General features: G+C 39.1%; 1 protein-coding gene across 1 annotated transcript in view; it reads left to right on the forward strand.

Moving 5' to 3' along the window:
• Nucleotides 1-5,270: 5,270 nt before the first annotated feature.
• ACTR2 (actin related protein 2) overlaps nt 5,271-17,118 on the forward strand; it is a 36,906-nt gene continuing 25,058 nt past the window's right edge. Inside the window, exons 1-2 of the mRNA XM_072768627.1 lie at nt 5,271-5,445; nt 13,410-13,520. Coding sequence (XP_072624728.1) covers nt 5,398-5,445; nt 13,410-13,520 — 159 coding nt within the window. The 5' untranslated portion in view covers nt 5,271-5,397. The remainder of the gene's footprint in view (nt 5,446-13,409; nt 13,521-17,118) is intronic.

Here is a 17,118-nt window from a genome sequence, read left to right on the forward strand (position 1 = left end):
GATCTTGGTTTAGGAAGAAAAATAGCTATAAATGTGGTAGGGACAACTGGGGAAATATGAATATGGACTGAATGTTAGATGATATGGAATTATTGCTAATTTTTCCTAGATATAATGACACCATGGTTTTGTAAAAGATTGCATGTATTCTTCAAATGGGCATGTTGAAGAATTTAGGAGTGAAATCCACTATCCAAAACACTAAAGCATTGACAAAGAAGAGAGTGACCAGCATGACAATGGCCAGTTTTAGATCTGGGTTTTCAGCAGGACTCAATAGAGCCACCTTTTTCCACTGAAGTATGAGGAGGGTGATGAAGCCAACAGACTTTTCAAAAATCACATTCAAGATGTAAAGAGCAAAAAAAAAAAAAAAAAAAAAAAAAAAAAGATGTAAAGAGCACACTGCCGGACCTAGGCTCCACACTGCAGAGGGTCTCCCCATTTGTCCAAATGCAGGGGCTCCCACTGACTTGACCAAATCACTTAGGGTCTACACCCCTACATAGATGAGCAACTTGCCAACAATTGTGTCCCAAGACGAAGTCGAAATGAACAAGTGTCCTCTTCAATAAGATCTGCTGGGTACACATTTGCAGAGTGGGTGAACAACATTCCTATGACTTGTTTGGAAGTGTCTAAAACCATATCCTCCAGGGACATCTTTCATGCTTTGGTTCTTGGGTTTGAGCATCAACATGCTGAAGGCCACTGCGGAGCTGCCCCTGAAGGAAGATGCCAAAACTGCAGGAGTGAAAGGCTCTTGCCTGGCAGCTCCCACCAGCCTTGAGGGCGGCCTGCCCGGTAGTCCCAGCTTGAGTGCCTGGTGGAGCCCTACATCGCCAGCCTGGTGGAGAGGCACAAGTCCCAGTCTACTGGTAGCTTTCCTGCCTGCAGGCCACCACTGTCATTATGGTTTTAATTTGTATTTCCCTAATGATTAGTATCTTTCCATGTGCTTATTATTATTATAAAACATCTTGGGTGAAATGTCTATTCAAATCTTTCACCCACTTTAAAATTAGGTAATTTGTCTAATTTGTTGTTGTTATGTGCTCTTAATTTATTCTGGATACAAGTTCTTTGTTGGATATATAATTTACAAAAATCTTTTAGTCTGTGGCTTGTCTTTTTGTTTTATATATACATGAGTTAAAAGTTTAAAATTTCTGTTAAGTCCAACTTATCATTTTTTTTCTTTTATGAATCATGAGTTTGGTGTTACATCTAAGCAATCTTTGCTTAACATCAAAAGATTTTTCTCATCTTTTTTTCCATAACTTATAGAGTTTTAGTTCTTCTAATTAATTTTTATTTTTCATTTTTTTTAAGATTTTATTTATTTATTCATGAGAGACAGAGAGAGAGAGGCAGGGACACAGGCAGAGGGAGAAGCAGGCTCCATGCAGGGAGCCTGACATGGGACTCGATCCCGGGTCTCCAGGATTACACCCTGGGCTGCAGGCGGCACTAAACTGCTGTGCCACCCGGGCTGCCCTATTTTTCAATTTTTTAAAGATTTCTTTAAATCTTTAATCTGTATACCCAATGTGGGGCTCAAACTCACAATCCTGAGATCAAAATTCACACGTTCTTCCAACTAAGCCAGTCAGACTCCCCAGCTCTAAATTTAAATTTATGATCCATTTGAATAAATATTTGCGTATAGCGTGAGGTAAGGATCAAAGTTCTTTTTTCTCTCCACATACAAGAATATCCAATTATTCAATCACTATTTTTTTTGAAAAAAAGGTTACCCTTTCCCTCATTGAATTGTTTTAGCAGATTTGTTGAAAATTAATTGACCATAAATATAAGTTTATTTCTGGGCTTTCTATTCTGTACTATTGATCTCTCCTTGTGACAATATCACAGTCTTCATTACTGTAGCTTTATAATAAGTTTTGAAATCAGTCAAAGTATGCCACTTTAGCTTTTCTTTTTCTAAATTGTTTTGGCTATTCTGGTCCTTTTGCATTTCCATATAGCTTTTAGGATCAAACTTGTCAATTTCTAAAAAAGAAAAAAGCCTGCTGGGGTTTTGATAGAAATTACATTTGAATTTATAGATCAGTTTGAAGAGAACTGTCATCTTAACAATGTGTTTAATCCATGAACATGGTATGTTTACTTATCTAGATCTTTTCTTTTTCTCAGCAATGTTTCATAGTTTTCAGTACATAGGTTTTATATTAAATTTGGATTTTTCTGATATTCTTTCATTTTCAGATTGTTCACTAATGACATATAATAATGTATTGATTTCTGTTATGTAGACCTCATATCCTTTGATGTTACTAGACTTAATTTTTTTAAAGCCCTCGTTTCTCATGTGTAAAATGGGGATAGATATACCTAGCAAGATTTTTGTGTGAAATAATATACATAAAATCATGACAGAAGGATAGAAGCGAAGTCTCCCTACCTCCTACCCCAAAATAATTGCCTAAAATGTGTGATCACATTATTTTGAGGAAAGTGAAATGACCAGGTAGACGGCAGGAGCCAGTCACCAATAGTACTGCATCTGAATTTGCATAATCAAGGATTTGCTGCATTTCCATGAGTGTAGTGAATAGATGTTGGTTGATATTTTCTATCATCTGCATGTACTGTTTTTATAATTGGAAAAAAAACGAAAAATGTAGGATGCCTGGGTGGCTCAGTGGTTGAGCATCTGCCTTCAGCTCAGGGCGTGATCACGCAATCCAGGGATTGAGTCCCACTACTCCCTGCGAGGAGCCTGCTTTTCCCTCTGCCTCTGTCTCTGCCTCTCTCTTTCTGTGTCTCTCATGAATAAATAAATAAAATCTTTTTTAAAAACAGAAACAAAAAATGTAATTTCTTAAAAATTAAAAAATATGAAATTTAATTTCATAGAAAGGAAAAATAAAAGGACACAGAAATGCTTGAGTTCAATTTGCTGAGATCAAATAAATATATTTCCAGGAAAATTGTATAGTGCTGGGCACCGGAGCCACAAAAGGAAGATGTGTAATTTGTGAACTAATGCACTGCTCAGCGGGGTGTGGTACCTCAACAACTACTAAAGCAGATCCAGTGGGACACCTGGGTGGCTCAAGTGGTTGAGCGTCTGCCTTTGGCTCAGGGTATGATCCTGGAGTTCCAAGATCGAGTCCTGCATTGGGCTCCTGCATGGAGCCTGCTTCTCCTCCTTCTGCCTATGTCTCTGCCTCTCTCTGTGTCTCTCATGAATTAATAAATAAAATCTTAAAAAAAAATAAAGCAGATGCAGAAAAGGCATATTTCCCTGGGGCCTCCTATCCATCCTAATTTCTCAAACTTTCAACTACTATGGCAGCTTTAATCTATTTTATATGTTGAAGTTCCACATAAGATTATATTTGAGGGGCACACCTGAGTGGCTCAGTCAGTTAAGTGGTAGACTGGATTTTGACTCAGGTCATGATCTCAGGGTCCTGGGATTGACCCCTGCATCAGGCTCCACGCTCAGCAGGGATTCTGCTTACGGATTCTCTCTTTCCCTCTCCTGCTGTCCCTGCCATGCTCAAGCACTCTCTCTCTAAAACAAATAATCTTTAAAAAAAAAAAAAAAAAAAAAGAAGAAGACTAAATTCAAATAAACTGGTCTAATAAAAGAAAGAGGTGAAAACTGAGAGGCAGCCTATTATAATACTGGACTGAAGGATTCATGATCCAAGTTTTATTCTAGTCGCTGTACATACACAGCCATGTGAAAGGCACAATTGTAGTTGTCACCTGTCAAAAATGCTGGCATTTTTTTCTAGGTAAATTTTGACATCACTTATCCAATACTTGTTGAGTGTAATGAGCGCGATATTATGCATATATCCATGATAAACTAATTAGTGAAGAAAAAGAGCAAAGAGCATCTTGAGGGTTATCAGCAAAGTCTTCATCTTTGTGCAGATGTGCAGACATCTCCTGATTGGATTTAAAAAAAAAAGGTAGAGGCATTATAGGTAGAAAGAACGATACATTTAGAAGTAATTAATAATAAACAGCTACCACTGAATGGATACTTTATGCACGGAATTTTATCCTCACAACCAGCCATGGAAGCAGAGGTTAGCATTCCAATGCATAGGCGAGGGTATGGCCAAATCACAGAATGCTTGAGTGGCAGGGCCGTATTTGAAACTGGGGTCGTCGGATTTTGAAGCCAAGACTCTGGGTGCAAACAGGTGCATACACTGGAGAGGCGTGAAGCAGCGGGGTGCTGCTGGATTTCGAAGCCGAGACTCTGGGTGCAAATAGGTACATACACTGGAGAGGTGTGGAGTAGCGAGGTGCTGCTGGATTTCGAAGCTGAGACTCTGGGTGCAAATAGGTACATACACTGGAGAGGTGTGGAGTAGCGAGGTGCTGCTGGATTTCGAAGCTGAGACTCTGGGTGCAAATAGGTACATACACTGGAGAGGTGTGGAGTAGCGAGGTGCTGCTGGATTTTGAAGCTGAGACTCTGAGTGCAAATAGGTACATACACTGGAGAGGCGTGAGGTGTGAAGCAGCGAGGTGCTGCTGGATTTCGAAGCCAAGACTCTGGGTGCAAATAGGTACATACACTGGAGAGGCGTGAGGTGTGAAGCAGAGAGGTGCTGCTGGATTTCGAAGCCGAGACTGGGTGCAAGCAGGTGCATACACTGGAGAGTGTGGAGCAGCGGGGTGCTGCTGGAAAGGAAGTGGTGAGCCACGGGCCTAAAAAGGTAGGTGCCCACTACCGCCCTCTTCACTAAAGGCAAATTGGGCAAAAAGGGTGGGGGGTGGGCTGGAATTGGGAGATATCAGGACAAACGCATGACTTCATGTGTGTGTATCCAGCCCAATTCTGTTCCCCGAAGAGGCCTGGGGAGCAAGGACAACCGCAAGCCGTGCTCAAAGGTGGGGTCAGCAGGGACGTGCAGGTTTGCTTCCCCTGCGTCCGCCCGCTCCGCTGTCTCCTCTCGCCACGGATGCACGGTCCCTCACCTTCCTGCCTGCCTCTTTTGCAGACAGCTAAGCAGCCCCCTCAACTCCTGCGACGCCCGGGACCGCAGCGCCCGCCAGCCCCGCCGCCATGAAAGCCCGGCGAAGCTCCCGGAACCGGAAGCAGCGAGGAAGAGCCCGGGTGGGCGGTGACCGCGACGGCGGAAACCCGATCTGTGGGCGGGGCCTCGTCGCGTCTCCGCCTCTTATTGGACCTCACGCCTGCCAGTCTCTGTCTCCGCCCTCTTATCCCCGCCCCTTCCGTGCGTTCCGTGTCTTAAACGGCGGGTGGGGCCGGGCGGAGACTTCCGGTTGGTGGAAGAAAGTTGGGGCGGAGGAGGGGCCGCGAGGAAGGAGGAGGAAGAGGAAAGGGCCGGGCGGCGGGGGCTGTAGGTCGTTCGGCGGCGGCGGCTCTCTTCCGGGAGGACGATGGACAGCCAGGGCAGGAAGGTGGTGGTGTGCGACAACGGCACCGGGGTAAGCGCCCGGCCGGGGACGTGCTGGTGGCGCGGCGGCCCTCGGCGCTCGCGGCGGCGCCCATGGGCCTTCGGGCCGCCGGGACCCGGGGGCGCGGGGCAGCGCTTCCGGCCTCCGCGGGCGTGGGGGGCGAGCTGACCCGGGGCAGCTCGGGGTCGGGGCGGCGGGCCTGGCGGACGCTGGAGGCGGAGGGGTGGGGTGGGGGATGGGGAGGCCCGGGGGGACCCAGCCTGCAGCCCGGCCGCCGCCGCCGCGCCCAACGGGGATGCTCTGGCTAGAGGGCTGCAGGGGTCAAAGGCCGGGCAGGTAGGTCTGCTCCATGAGGATTCTGTTCCCCAGGGTCGCTGCTTCTGTAGAAGGGAGAAGCACCAGGAGGGCCTTCCTCTTCCTGTAGAATTGAAGATACCGAACGGCAGGCAGGAAACGAGCTCGAGGAGAGAAAAAAAAAAAAAAAGGGGGAAGTGCTGTCATGCAACGAGCCGCAGCCCTTTCGCAGTTTTCGGGCAGCCGCAGTTTTTGGAGCTGCTCCCCCCTTACCCGGGGGTGAGGGAGCAGCGTGGAGCCAAGCATCATTTACTTTTTGTTATGCAGGCTGGGAATTTGGCCTCGGTGCAGCCTCCGCAGAGGCACGTCTGTGTCCATTGATCTTGGGAGATCTGGGACACCCCCCCCCCCCCCACTAAGGCTCAAGTGTTCATTGTGGACCTTGCAGGGGAAGTTCACCAATTCTGGTAACTCCCTCCCCCATCCTACTTCCTTAGATGCAGAAACACAGATCATGTTAAGTTTTTAAGATTCCAAAAGACAGACGATTGTTAAAAAAAAAAAAAAATTGGCTAAACACTGATTTAGAAATCATGTGAAAGTTGTTGCGTTCAAACCCCTCCCCCCATTAAAAAAAAACGCAACCTATTTGGAGTGGCACATTAGGAGACAGAAGTGTTACTGGGATGGATGAGTTCTGTAGTGATCATTTGCCCCTACATTGCAATGATTTCTTTTTTTTTTTTTTTTTTTTTTTTTTAAGATTTTTATTTATTTACTCATGAGAGACACACAGAGAGAGAGGGGCAGAGGGAGAAGCAGGCTCCATGCAGGGAGCCTGACGTGGGACTCCATCCAGGGTCACGCCCTGGGCCGAAGGCAGGCGCTAAACAGCTGAGCCACCTGGGCTGTCCCATTGCAATGATTTCCAATCATTTTGGACTTAGGGTATTTTATGACTTTTCTCCTCTTTTTTCCATAAATGTAGCATACGAATGAAAATAGGCTTCCAGGGATCCCTGGGTGGCGCAGCAGTTTGGCGCCTGCCTTTGGCCCAGGGCGCGATCCTGGAGTCCTGGGATCGAGTCCCACGTCGGGCTCCCGGTGTATGGAGCCTGCTTCTCCCTCTGCCTATGTCTCTGCCCCTCTCTCTCTCTCTCTCTCTCTCTCTCTCTGTGTGACTATCATAAATAAAATAAAAAAAATAAAATAAAATAAAAAAGAAAATAGGCTTCCAGTTATGAAGTGGATAAATCACAGGGATGACAAGTACGAATCTGGTCAGTGGCATCTTTACAGCACTTATATGATGACCGATGACAGCTACATCTGTGGTGTGGGAGGCACGACATACAGTTGTCAAATCACTACGTTGTACACCTGAAAAAAAATTTTTTTACTTGAATTTTAAAATATTCTGGAAATTGGATTGTTGGGATGAAAAATAAAAGAGCTGATATTTACTGGCATAATACTACCCTTACTGTTTTACAGACTTTCAGAAGCGATGATTATATTAGTTTTGTATGAACTAAGTTAAAAACAAGAGAGTAAGAAGAGATATAATCATGGGACATCCGTTCAAAATCGTATACTTAAAAAAAAAAAAAAGAAAGAGAAAAGATCCACCACTATGGAAACATGTAAATATGTTTCTGTGTCCACAAACTTCTAAAGTTTTAGAGGGAGAAATAAGTTCGTAGAGGTTACCCTGTGAGTTTGGGGATAAGAGGGAGGGAAGATGGGAAAGGCTTTGTGACTCTTCTGCATTATTCGAAAGTGGTCTGTTTTGTTTTTTAAGAAAACATGAGACTCTTCAAATTAACTACAAACATTACTTTTATAGCTGAAAGTCAGTTAAAGGTGCTTTAAAAAAAAAAAAGTAGCTTGATTCCCCCTGTAGTCTCAAATTGACCTCTAAATAAATCTAAGACTTTAAAAATTGAATTTAAAATATTTTTGTAGATATATTTTATATTCCCTTTAGAAATCAGAGCCTTTATATTTCAGTGGATTCCTTCTCTTCGAATGATAATGAGCTCTGTATTTGTAGTGTATGAGCTTTTTGATATTCAATTAGAATAGGAGTGTTAGCCATGAGTTCTTTTTTTATTACTATTTCATTAGTTTACCTGAGGTAGAAAGCTGATTGTATGTTACTGATTAGGCTTATGGCTAATCCATAATTTAAGATTCTTGTACTTTAAGAGATCAGTAAAGGAAAAATGTAGTTAATTTGAACAAAATTTATGTATTTGGTGTTACATTTCTAATTACTTTAAAATTTTATCTGAATTTTCTATAGACCTGACTGGCTTCAAATGAAGAAATAGTTCTGATGTAATATGTAGCTAGGAATGCTGTGATATTTCTGAAAATTTAGAGTATTCTAAATACAGAAATTCTCTATTTCTTACTGCTTATATTTCATAGTCCTCTTGATTTAGTTTAGGTACCTAAAGCTATACTGAGTTATCTACAAGTAAATACTAAGGTGTTCAAATTTAATTTCTAAAAACTTATGTAAATAGTTGTTAGTCTTTTTTTTTTTAAGATTTTTTAAAAATTTTTATTTATTTATGATAGTCACAGAGAGAGAGAGAGGCAGAGACACAGGCAGAGGGAGAAGCAGGCTCCATGCACCGGGAGCCCAACGTGGGATTCGATCCCGGATCTCCAGGATCGTGCCCTGGGCCAAAGGCAGGCGCTAAACCGCTGCACCACCCAGGGATCCCAATAGTTGTTAGTCTTAAAGCAACTTGCCTTTTACACATTTTAGGTTTTAGACTTATAGGCAATTTGAGAAGTTGATGATTTTGTCTAACCTTGCTGGCAGGCCCTGATTCAAATTTTCTAAAAGTGGGTGAGTTCTTAGGATTACATGCCAGATTACAGATCACGTGCCAGATGTTGGTCTTGCAGCGTCTCTTCTGCACCAGCTCCCACCTAGACTAGGGTCTCTCTCAATTAGGGTGGGTGGCCTAGAGAAGGAAAACTTACCTGATTCCATTTATGCATTTCATCTTTGTAACCATTCAAACCTAAAATAGAGCTTGCATCTAAATAGAGCCCCTGAAAATGGCCAGACAGGTGAAAATCTGGAGATCTGCTTAGGCGTCTTTCAAGAGTTGGGCCCAAGGCCCCTAATATATATTGTTGCCAAATGGGTGATTTCATCAGCATTGAGCTAGTTCACCAAGGGGGAAGACCTCTGCGCCTGCTATGTGACTGGTACAATTTTTTAGGGTCTTGGGGATCCCTGGGTGGCTCAGCGGTTTGGTGCCTGCCTTCACGCCCAGGGCGTGATCCTGGAGTCCCGGGATCGAATCCCACGTCGGGCTCCCTGCATAGAGCCTGCTTCTCCCTCTGCCTGTGTCCCTGCCTCTCTGTCTCTCTCTCTGTATCTCATGAGTAAATAAATAAAATCTTTAAAAAAATTTTTTTCTAGGGTCTAGTGATACAAAATAGCTTGTAGTGCTAGGATAATTATGCTTTCACTAATAATTCTCACATTTGTTGTTTATGGTATGCTTTATCAGATTTATGCTATATTTTAACTTTTTTTTTTAAAGATTTTATTAATTTATTCATGAGAGAGACAGAGAGGCAGAGACACAGGCAGAGGGAGAAGCAGGCTCCATGCAGGGAGCCCGATGTGGGACTGGATCCCGGGTCTCCAGGATCAGGCCCTGGGCTCAAGGCAGGCTCTAAACTGCTAAGTCACCCAGAGATCCCTATGCTAGTTTGCTAGTTTATATGTTGAATTTAGGAGTGCTGACGTAAGAACAAACCAAAAACAAATTTGGCTTCACTCTGCAAAATGCTTTGGAATAGAATTTGGCTTAAGATGAAACTAATCACTAGGCAATTAAATTAATAAATATATTAATACCATCAGATTGAATTAATAAAGAAAAAATTAAATAAGCTCAAATAAGGCTTTATAAACCCCAGTTTATTTTTCTCAGGGGAGAAACGTACTTTTAGAGCATATATAGGTGGATTTTTTTTCTTCATTTTTGCTTGAAAGAACGTTATACTGTTCATGCTCTTACCATTTGATGACTCAGTGGCAAGTAAGGGAGCCAGTTCAAACCACAGTGCTACGAAAAGGAAACTATATATGGTAAAATCTATTTCTTAAACATAGCCTTCTTGCACACAATGAGAGAACTAAGTCCAGGTCTTAAAATGATTAGAGTGGGTGAGGTATTTCAAGGATTAAAATAATACCAAATGAGTAGTTGAGAAAAGAATATTTTCTTTGCATTTTATCGCATCATTAATTAGATTTTTTTAAAAAGTACTTTTTGCAAGAAAGGAAATGCCAAATTGCGTCTTCATTTTGTTATTAAAAATAGATTTTGATTAAATTCTTGTTATAGCTATTAATGCTTTCGGATTTGAAATAATGTGACATAGTACAGCTACTGTCATTTTAACTGAGTATCTGGTACTTTGTAGGAGTGTTAGTTCTGGATTACTGTGGCAACATCTGCTTCCAATAAGCTGCATAAGCTGAATAAGTAATTTCATTAATAAGCGATTGATATATTTAATTTGAATTAAAAGCCAAATTTCCTTGTTTTGTAAAACACCAGAATAAGTAAGTAGGTTTACAGTTGTTTTGATAGTTTCAGGGGGTCTCATAGCTTAGTCTCTTGGCAAGTATTTCATCCCTTAAAATATGCTCAAACAAGAATTTTAAGATCTAAACTGCCCATGTGAACATTTATAATCAGTAAACATTGACTATGTGCTTTTTTATGTATTTGCTATGTGGCATGCTTCTGAGTATGTGCCTCTCAGAATGAGAGGGGAAGCAGATCAACCTTCACAGCCTCCTCCCGGCACCAGGACTTTATTTCCCATGCCAGGCTCATCCTCCCACCTGCAATTTTAATATGATTTCTCTCTTAAATCATTTGTTTATATTTAATATGCTGATGGCCCTTAAAAACTTGTTGATTGTTTTTTCATTCATTCTATAAATTTCTTTGAAAGCATTTATACCTATATAAGTGAGCATTTTTAGACTGCAGTGGACACTTTTGACACTCCCAGTGTTCTTATCTGTTCATTACTTTGTGGTAAACATAAGGATTTAATATCTACATAGTACTTTCTATATTTGGAATATAAGGTAAATTATGACTAATGTTATTAGGCTGATGATCATGACAGTTTTACTTACAGAAATTTGGGTATGGTTAGAATAATAATTAGAAGAGATTCTCTATCCTTCCATATCTTTTCAGTTCATATTAAGTGAGCTGAATTTTGACTTAAGGACAAGAAAGAATTTATGCTGTAGAAGAATGTGGGAGGTTTTTTCCTTTTTCTGTTAATTTGAATATACTTAAAAATACTAGGAATTATTAATTTCCTCTGTGGCATTTGTCTTTCCAATTCCTTCTGGGTCACATTGATAAATATGTTAGAAGACATTGTAGAAAAATAGACTAGTACTACTGAATTCTGTTTAACATTATTTTGGGATAAGAATATAGTATAGTTCTTTACTGTCAACCACTACTCAAATGGAGAAGTAGGTGAGAGCAAACGGATTATTCCTTATGCCATCATATCCTACTATTGACTTGAAAGTAATCCAATAGGAATTGTATCATAGTTTTAGAAGGAGGTAGCTATAACTGAAAAATGCCCTAGCCTTGGTGGCTTAGAGGTTAAGTAACCAGGACTGGGTTCTGTGGGTTTGGAAGAATATGAACAGTATGTTTTTATTTGTTTGTTTTTAAGATTTTTTTGATTTATTAGAGCCACAGAGACAGAGAGAGGGAGGCAGAGACACAGGCAGAGGGAGAAGCAGGCTCCATGCAGGGAGCCTGACTGTGGGACTCAATCCCGAGTCTCCAGGATCACGCCCTGGGCTGAAGGCGGTGCTGAACCGCTGAGTCACCGGGGCTGCCCGGTATGTTTTATGTAGATTCTAGAATGTAAAGGTTAATTGAGAGGATAGGAATTCAGGTGGTATTTCAGACAGATTTTTCATAGTTTAATCTGCATAAGTCATGACTTTAACATATTTTGAAAGTTCTATTTATAAAAGACTTGAAATTCACTTGAAGTTCTGATTGGCAGAATGTTTAGGCTATTTATAATTAAATGTTGTTCATCAACATTTCCAACAAGGTTGGTGCAGATATGTTTGAAATATGAAAATTCTGTATTTTGGAGGGTTAGTCAAAAGTCAGTAAGTTTAAGATTGATGCTAAGTTTTACAATCAACTAAACAGTTCCTTGGGGATCCCTGGGTGGCGCAGCAGTTTGGCGCCTGCCTTTGGCCCAGGGCGCGATCCTGGAGACCCGGGATCGAATCCCACGTCGGGCTCCCGGTGCATGGAGCCTGCTTCTCCCTCTGCCTGTGTCTCTGCCTCTCTCTCTCTCTCTCTCTCTCTCTCTGTGACTATCATAAATAAAAAAATAAATAAATAAATAAAAATAAAAATAAATAAAAAAATAAATAAAATAAAAATAAACACAGTAGCTTTCTGTGAAGGGATAGGTTAATAGTTTCTGTCAACCTTTTCGTTATTACTGTCATGTGTCACATTCAGATACTGTTTTTCTCCTTAATTCTTTTCAGAGAATGTATGGTGCCTGGAGCCATGATACAATGCACTTTTTCTCAATATGAAATGTATTCTCTGTATTAAAATAATCATAGTATCATACATTCAAATCAACAGCAAACTTAATTTTTATTGATCAGTTACATAGTATGCACTTCCTACATGCCAGACACGGTTCTAGGCACTTGGGATTCATCAGTAGACACAAAATCCTTGCACAAGAGAACCTACATTGAATAAAGACTTATTAAGGAAGAGGGTAGAGACTCTGATTACACTTCCTGTGCTATAGCTTCCTCCTCCCACCCTAAGGTTTTTAATTGCATTTCCTTGCAATGTCTGCTCTTAAAAAGAAGACTGAACAGACTGTATTATTGATATAAGAATTAAAAAACCCTTGGTTTTATTTTCAGGTTTACTGTAGTTGTTAACTTCTCTAGTGTATCAGTTTCTTACAAAATATCATCAGAATCAGTGTTATGTCCTCTTTGGAGAACTATACTGTCCGAATATAAAATTCTGTTACCTGGTATTACAAAGTACATTTATATAAATGTAAAAGTATAAGCAGTCAGAAATGCCTACCATTTTATTTTAACATCCTAGTCAGATGCCATTTTTCCTCCCTATAAATGTTGATTAAGTGAATTGACAGAGATAAATGAAAGCCTGCTTTAGAAAAATTGAAGCTTTAGTTCTGCCCAGTTTCTAACATTTCTCTTTCTAAAAATTATTAGCATTTGTTGAGTGAATCTGTCCCAGTCCCACTTGTGTGACCACGGTGTGTTGAGATTTCTTTGAGACATTGGGCTCCATTATGAACTGCTCAGCTTAAGCTCCTTGTTTTCCTGAGACTTTTCCTGTAATGGGGAGCTTTATGCACCAAATAAGCAGTTAACCAGTAAATACACTTGAACTCTGGAAGTAGTCAATGCCATAAAGGAAATAAAAGGAAGATGTGATAGATTGGGTGACTACGTTGGATAATTTGAAAGCACCAAAAGTTTAAAATACTGTATAAATGCAAAGTGATTTTTTTCAGATGCTGTTTTTAAGTGGACATAGTAAATACCTTGACACTAACCCACTTTTACTGTTCTCTTCTAGTTTGTGAAGTGTGGATATGCAGGCTCAAACTTTCCAGAACACATCTTCCCAGCTTTGGTTGGAAGACCTATTATCAGATCAACCACCAAAGTGGGAAACATTGAAATCAAGGTAATATTTTATTTATTGATAAATGAGGATCAAAACTTGTGGAGTGTTCTTTGAATTAAGTAGTTTTAAGATATGATACCAAGAAAGTTAAGAGGCAGAATTTCTTATATTTTTAATTTATATCCACACTTGAAGAAAGACACAAAAACTGAAATGCCATTACTCTCTGAATGGAGTAAAACTCTTAATAAGATTTTTATATATTAATGTGAATATTGTATTAGTGACTTAAAGTTCTATTACATATGTTTGAAAGAAATCAGCTTGATATTTTTATGTCTTTCAACTCCATATATTTTTCATTATATGTTACTGTCTATTTGGGACCTAAGACTTCTCCTTTTCATGTTCTCATGGCCTGATCCTCCTCCTTTTTAATATTGCGAGTCAGGAAAACAGGCTATAAATTTTATTGGTTCCTTTTTTCACTAATATAGTAACTGATTTTCTAGTGTTCAGGAAGAGCCATGCAAGTCTTGAGTTGGCCTTGCATTATTTATCTTACTGTAGGGAGAGAGGAGGAAGGTTGTCATTACCTACTCACTGTACTTAAACATGAGAGATTGGACATTAAGGATGATAGATTTTTCTCTGTATTAAAGAGATTGGAAATCAAGTGGGAATTACAATATTCTAAAAGAAAAAATAGAACAATCAAAAAGACAGTGGTCACCAGTTGACTTAAATTCTTCTGGTGGCCTAGGGATCAGATTATAAAAAATGCAGTCAAATTTTGGGGTCCTTTTACTGAATTATTTGTGAACAAGCTAACATTGTTGGTCCTATCTGGACAGTCTTTGGCAAAACTTGAGTTAGACTATGAGTCTTTTGAAATATGAGTTAAGTGGACCCCTTTGGGATGTTTGTTTGAGATATCTAGAAAGGTACTAATAGCTAGGAAAGATTGCTACTTGGTAGCACTTTGCTCTTGGTACTGGAGAATTGAGTTACACAATGAGTACAAATGCCAACTGAAACTGAGGTTCTGGGTTAAATTTTTAAAAGCTTAAGATAGTGAAAGATTCTGGCCTCTTTCGTTATTTTACAATCAAGTGGGACAGTCAATATGATCATTTTTTTTCCAAGGTCTTTTCTTTTGGGAAATTTAGGGATACCTTATTCTCTTTTTGTGAATGCCTTTCATTCTGATTGAATTTAATCTTTAATGAACAGCTTAAAATTTAGCTGATACTAGTGATAAGGACAGCCTTGTAATGAAGTTGGAAGTCACATTTTTATTCAGTATCAGGCTTTTAAAGAATATCTTTTATATAATTTACAGATAATAACATTTTTGAGGTGTACAGATACATCACATATAACCATTTGTATTCTCTAACATGGCACAAATGAATACATATCTTTTCACTCCCACTTTCTTGCTTTTTAAGGCCAAGTGATAGAAATGAAACTAGTCCATATTCTAAGACATTTTTGCTAAGGAATTCCCCCGTAGCATTTGCTTGTATGGTTTGTCATTCTGTGTTCTGTTGGCTCAGTTCTGTTCAATCTGTTCAATCTTTTAAGTCTCTCAAGTTAATTTGTTCTTCCAGTAGAAAATAGTAGAAGAAATCTGTGTCAAATTTAACTTGACTACTAGAGCTTGGAAAAGCCACTCTAAACTCACCCTCTACCTACTCAGCTAGACCTTTTCTGTTATTTATTTTCCTTAATTAAGGTTCTTAAATTCAGTAATGAATTAAAGAAACTTGACTTTCTGGAATTCCTGTGCCTAGTGGATTGACTTATACATTTTGTGTTTTGTTAGCTAAAATGTGGTGATAGACTAAAAACTGGAAATTTAAATTGTTTAATGAGTTAATTTTCATTCAGGAGTAATAACTGTCCATGTTAATTTGGCCCTAATTATTAACTCCGTAAAATATAGAACTGCATCTGACCTCTACCTAATTTGTCTCTATTGCTTGTATGTTTAAAAATTTCAGTGAGGATTTTATTTAGGCCTTTTCTGACTCTTACTTCTACCTTCTCTCTCTTCACCTTTCTTGACCTGTTGAAGTAGAATAACAAAAAGATGGTAAGTGAGGTTACACACATGCTCTCTGTTTGTTTTCCACTTTTGCTTGACGGGACAGTAGTTGTTGTTTTGTGTCCCTGTAGTATTGGGGAGGGGGGTAATTCCATATTTTAATTTTAAGTACTTTGATTTTTAACCTTTTTCATTGCTTCAATTTAGTAGCAACTAATTAAGTCCTGTACTTTCCTGATTGCATACAATGGACCAAACCAGAACTAATTACTAACATAGTTTTGAATTGTTTTCCTTGTGTTTCTTGTAGATGAATGTTATAATTAAAATGGAATGTGGTGTGCATAATATTAGAAACCAAGTAGCTTTATTTAGAATATGTGTGATCCAGAGCATTGGGGTGAAGTTGTTACATATGGATAAATCTATTTCATTGATCAATGTTAAATTGAACATTGCGTATCATAGTCTTATGTATTTACCTCCGGTTGGGTAGCAAATATGTAATAAATTGAGTAAAACTTTAATATGCAAATGACTATAGATTGTAAAAAGGGAAGAAAAGAGATTGATTGCCATTTTTATTGATGAGCGGATTTTTTATAACATTACCTGAGGATAAATAAGAAAAATGTGAGTCTTATAAGACTTTTACATAAACAACAGATCTTCCCCCTAAGTAAATAGCATCATGTGGCCCCTTTGTCTTTTGAACTAGAAGTTGGGCACATCCAACTCTTCTTTATATTCACTCTTCTTTATATTTTTGTGTGGTATTTCTTAAGTGCTTCAGTAGTAGGTATTTTCAGGTTTGTGTGTTTTTGATATTATTTGTAAGCAGCTTTGACAAAGATGAATATCAAGCATTTCTAGTGATTTATATTTTAACTAGTAACAGTATCTTTTTGGAGTTTTCTTTTGTATAAATGAAAACATTTAAATGGAAATTCCTATATTTATTCTAAATAAAAGATCATGCATTAGTGTAAAATCTTAGAGTTTAAGAGTACATTTATAGAGAACCGTGTAGGCTTTAATAAACTTTTTTAATGGAATTTCCTTCTAGGGATTTAATTGTGGTTTTAAAGTATGTTCATTCTGTTTTCCAATTTGAGGTGTCATTGTTCAAAATAATTCTTGGCAAATATAATCTATACTGCCTGCTTTTCGTAAAATATAAATGCCTTTGAAACAGCATCTCAGTTTCTGTGATTTCTCGTTCTTTCAGGTAACAGGTGGTAGTTTAGGCTTGAAGTTCAGGGATGAAGTTCAGGATGGTAAAAATCTAAGGTTCTGAGGTATGAGGGCAAGTCACATGCTCTTAGCATTTGTATTTTTTGAAGTTGAAATATTCTAGGGAAGATTATATGTTTTATGATTTTTTAATTAAAATTTTAGATATGGATAAATTTTTGAATTAGGTGTTTGAGTTACTCTAAATTATTTGCACTAATTTCGTAGGTTAACACCTTTTTCCATTTTAACTGCCCTTTTTTTCAGAGGAATGGTAAAATATTCAATGCCAGATGTTTCTTTCAGTTAATCCTTTAGGATAGCTGTTTTAGAAGTAGATAGATGAGGCTTTTATTTTGAGTTCATATTGGGTCA

The sequence above is a fragment of the Canis lupus genome, chromosome 11 (genome assembly GCF_048164855.1).
Source record: "Canis lupus baileyi chromosome 11, mCanLup2.hap1, whole genome shotgun sequence".
Taxonomy (NCBI): domain Eukaryota; kingdom Metazoa; phylum Chordata; class Mammalia; order Carnivora; family Canidae; genus Canis; species Canis lupus.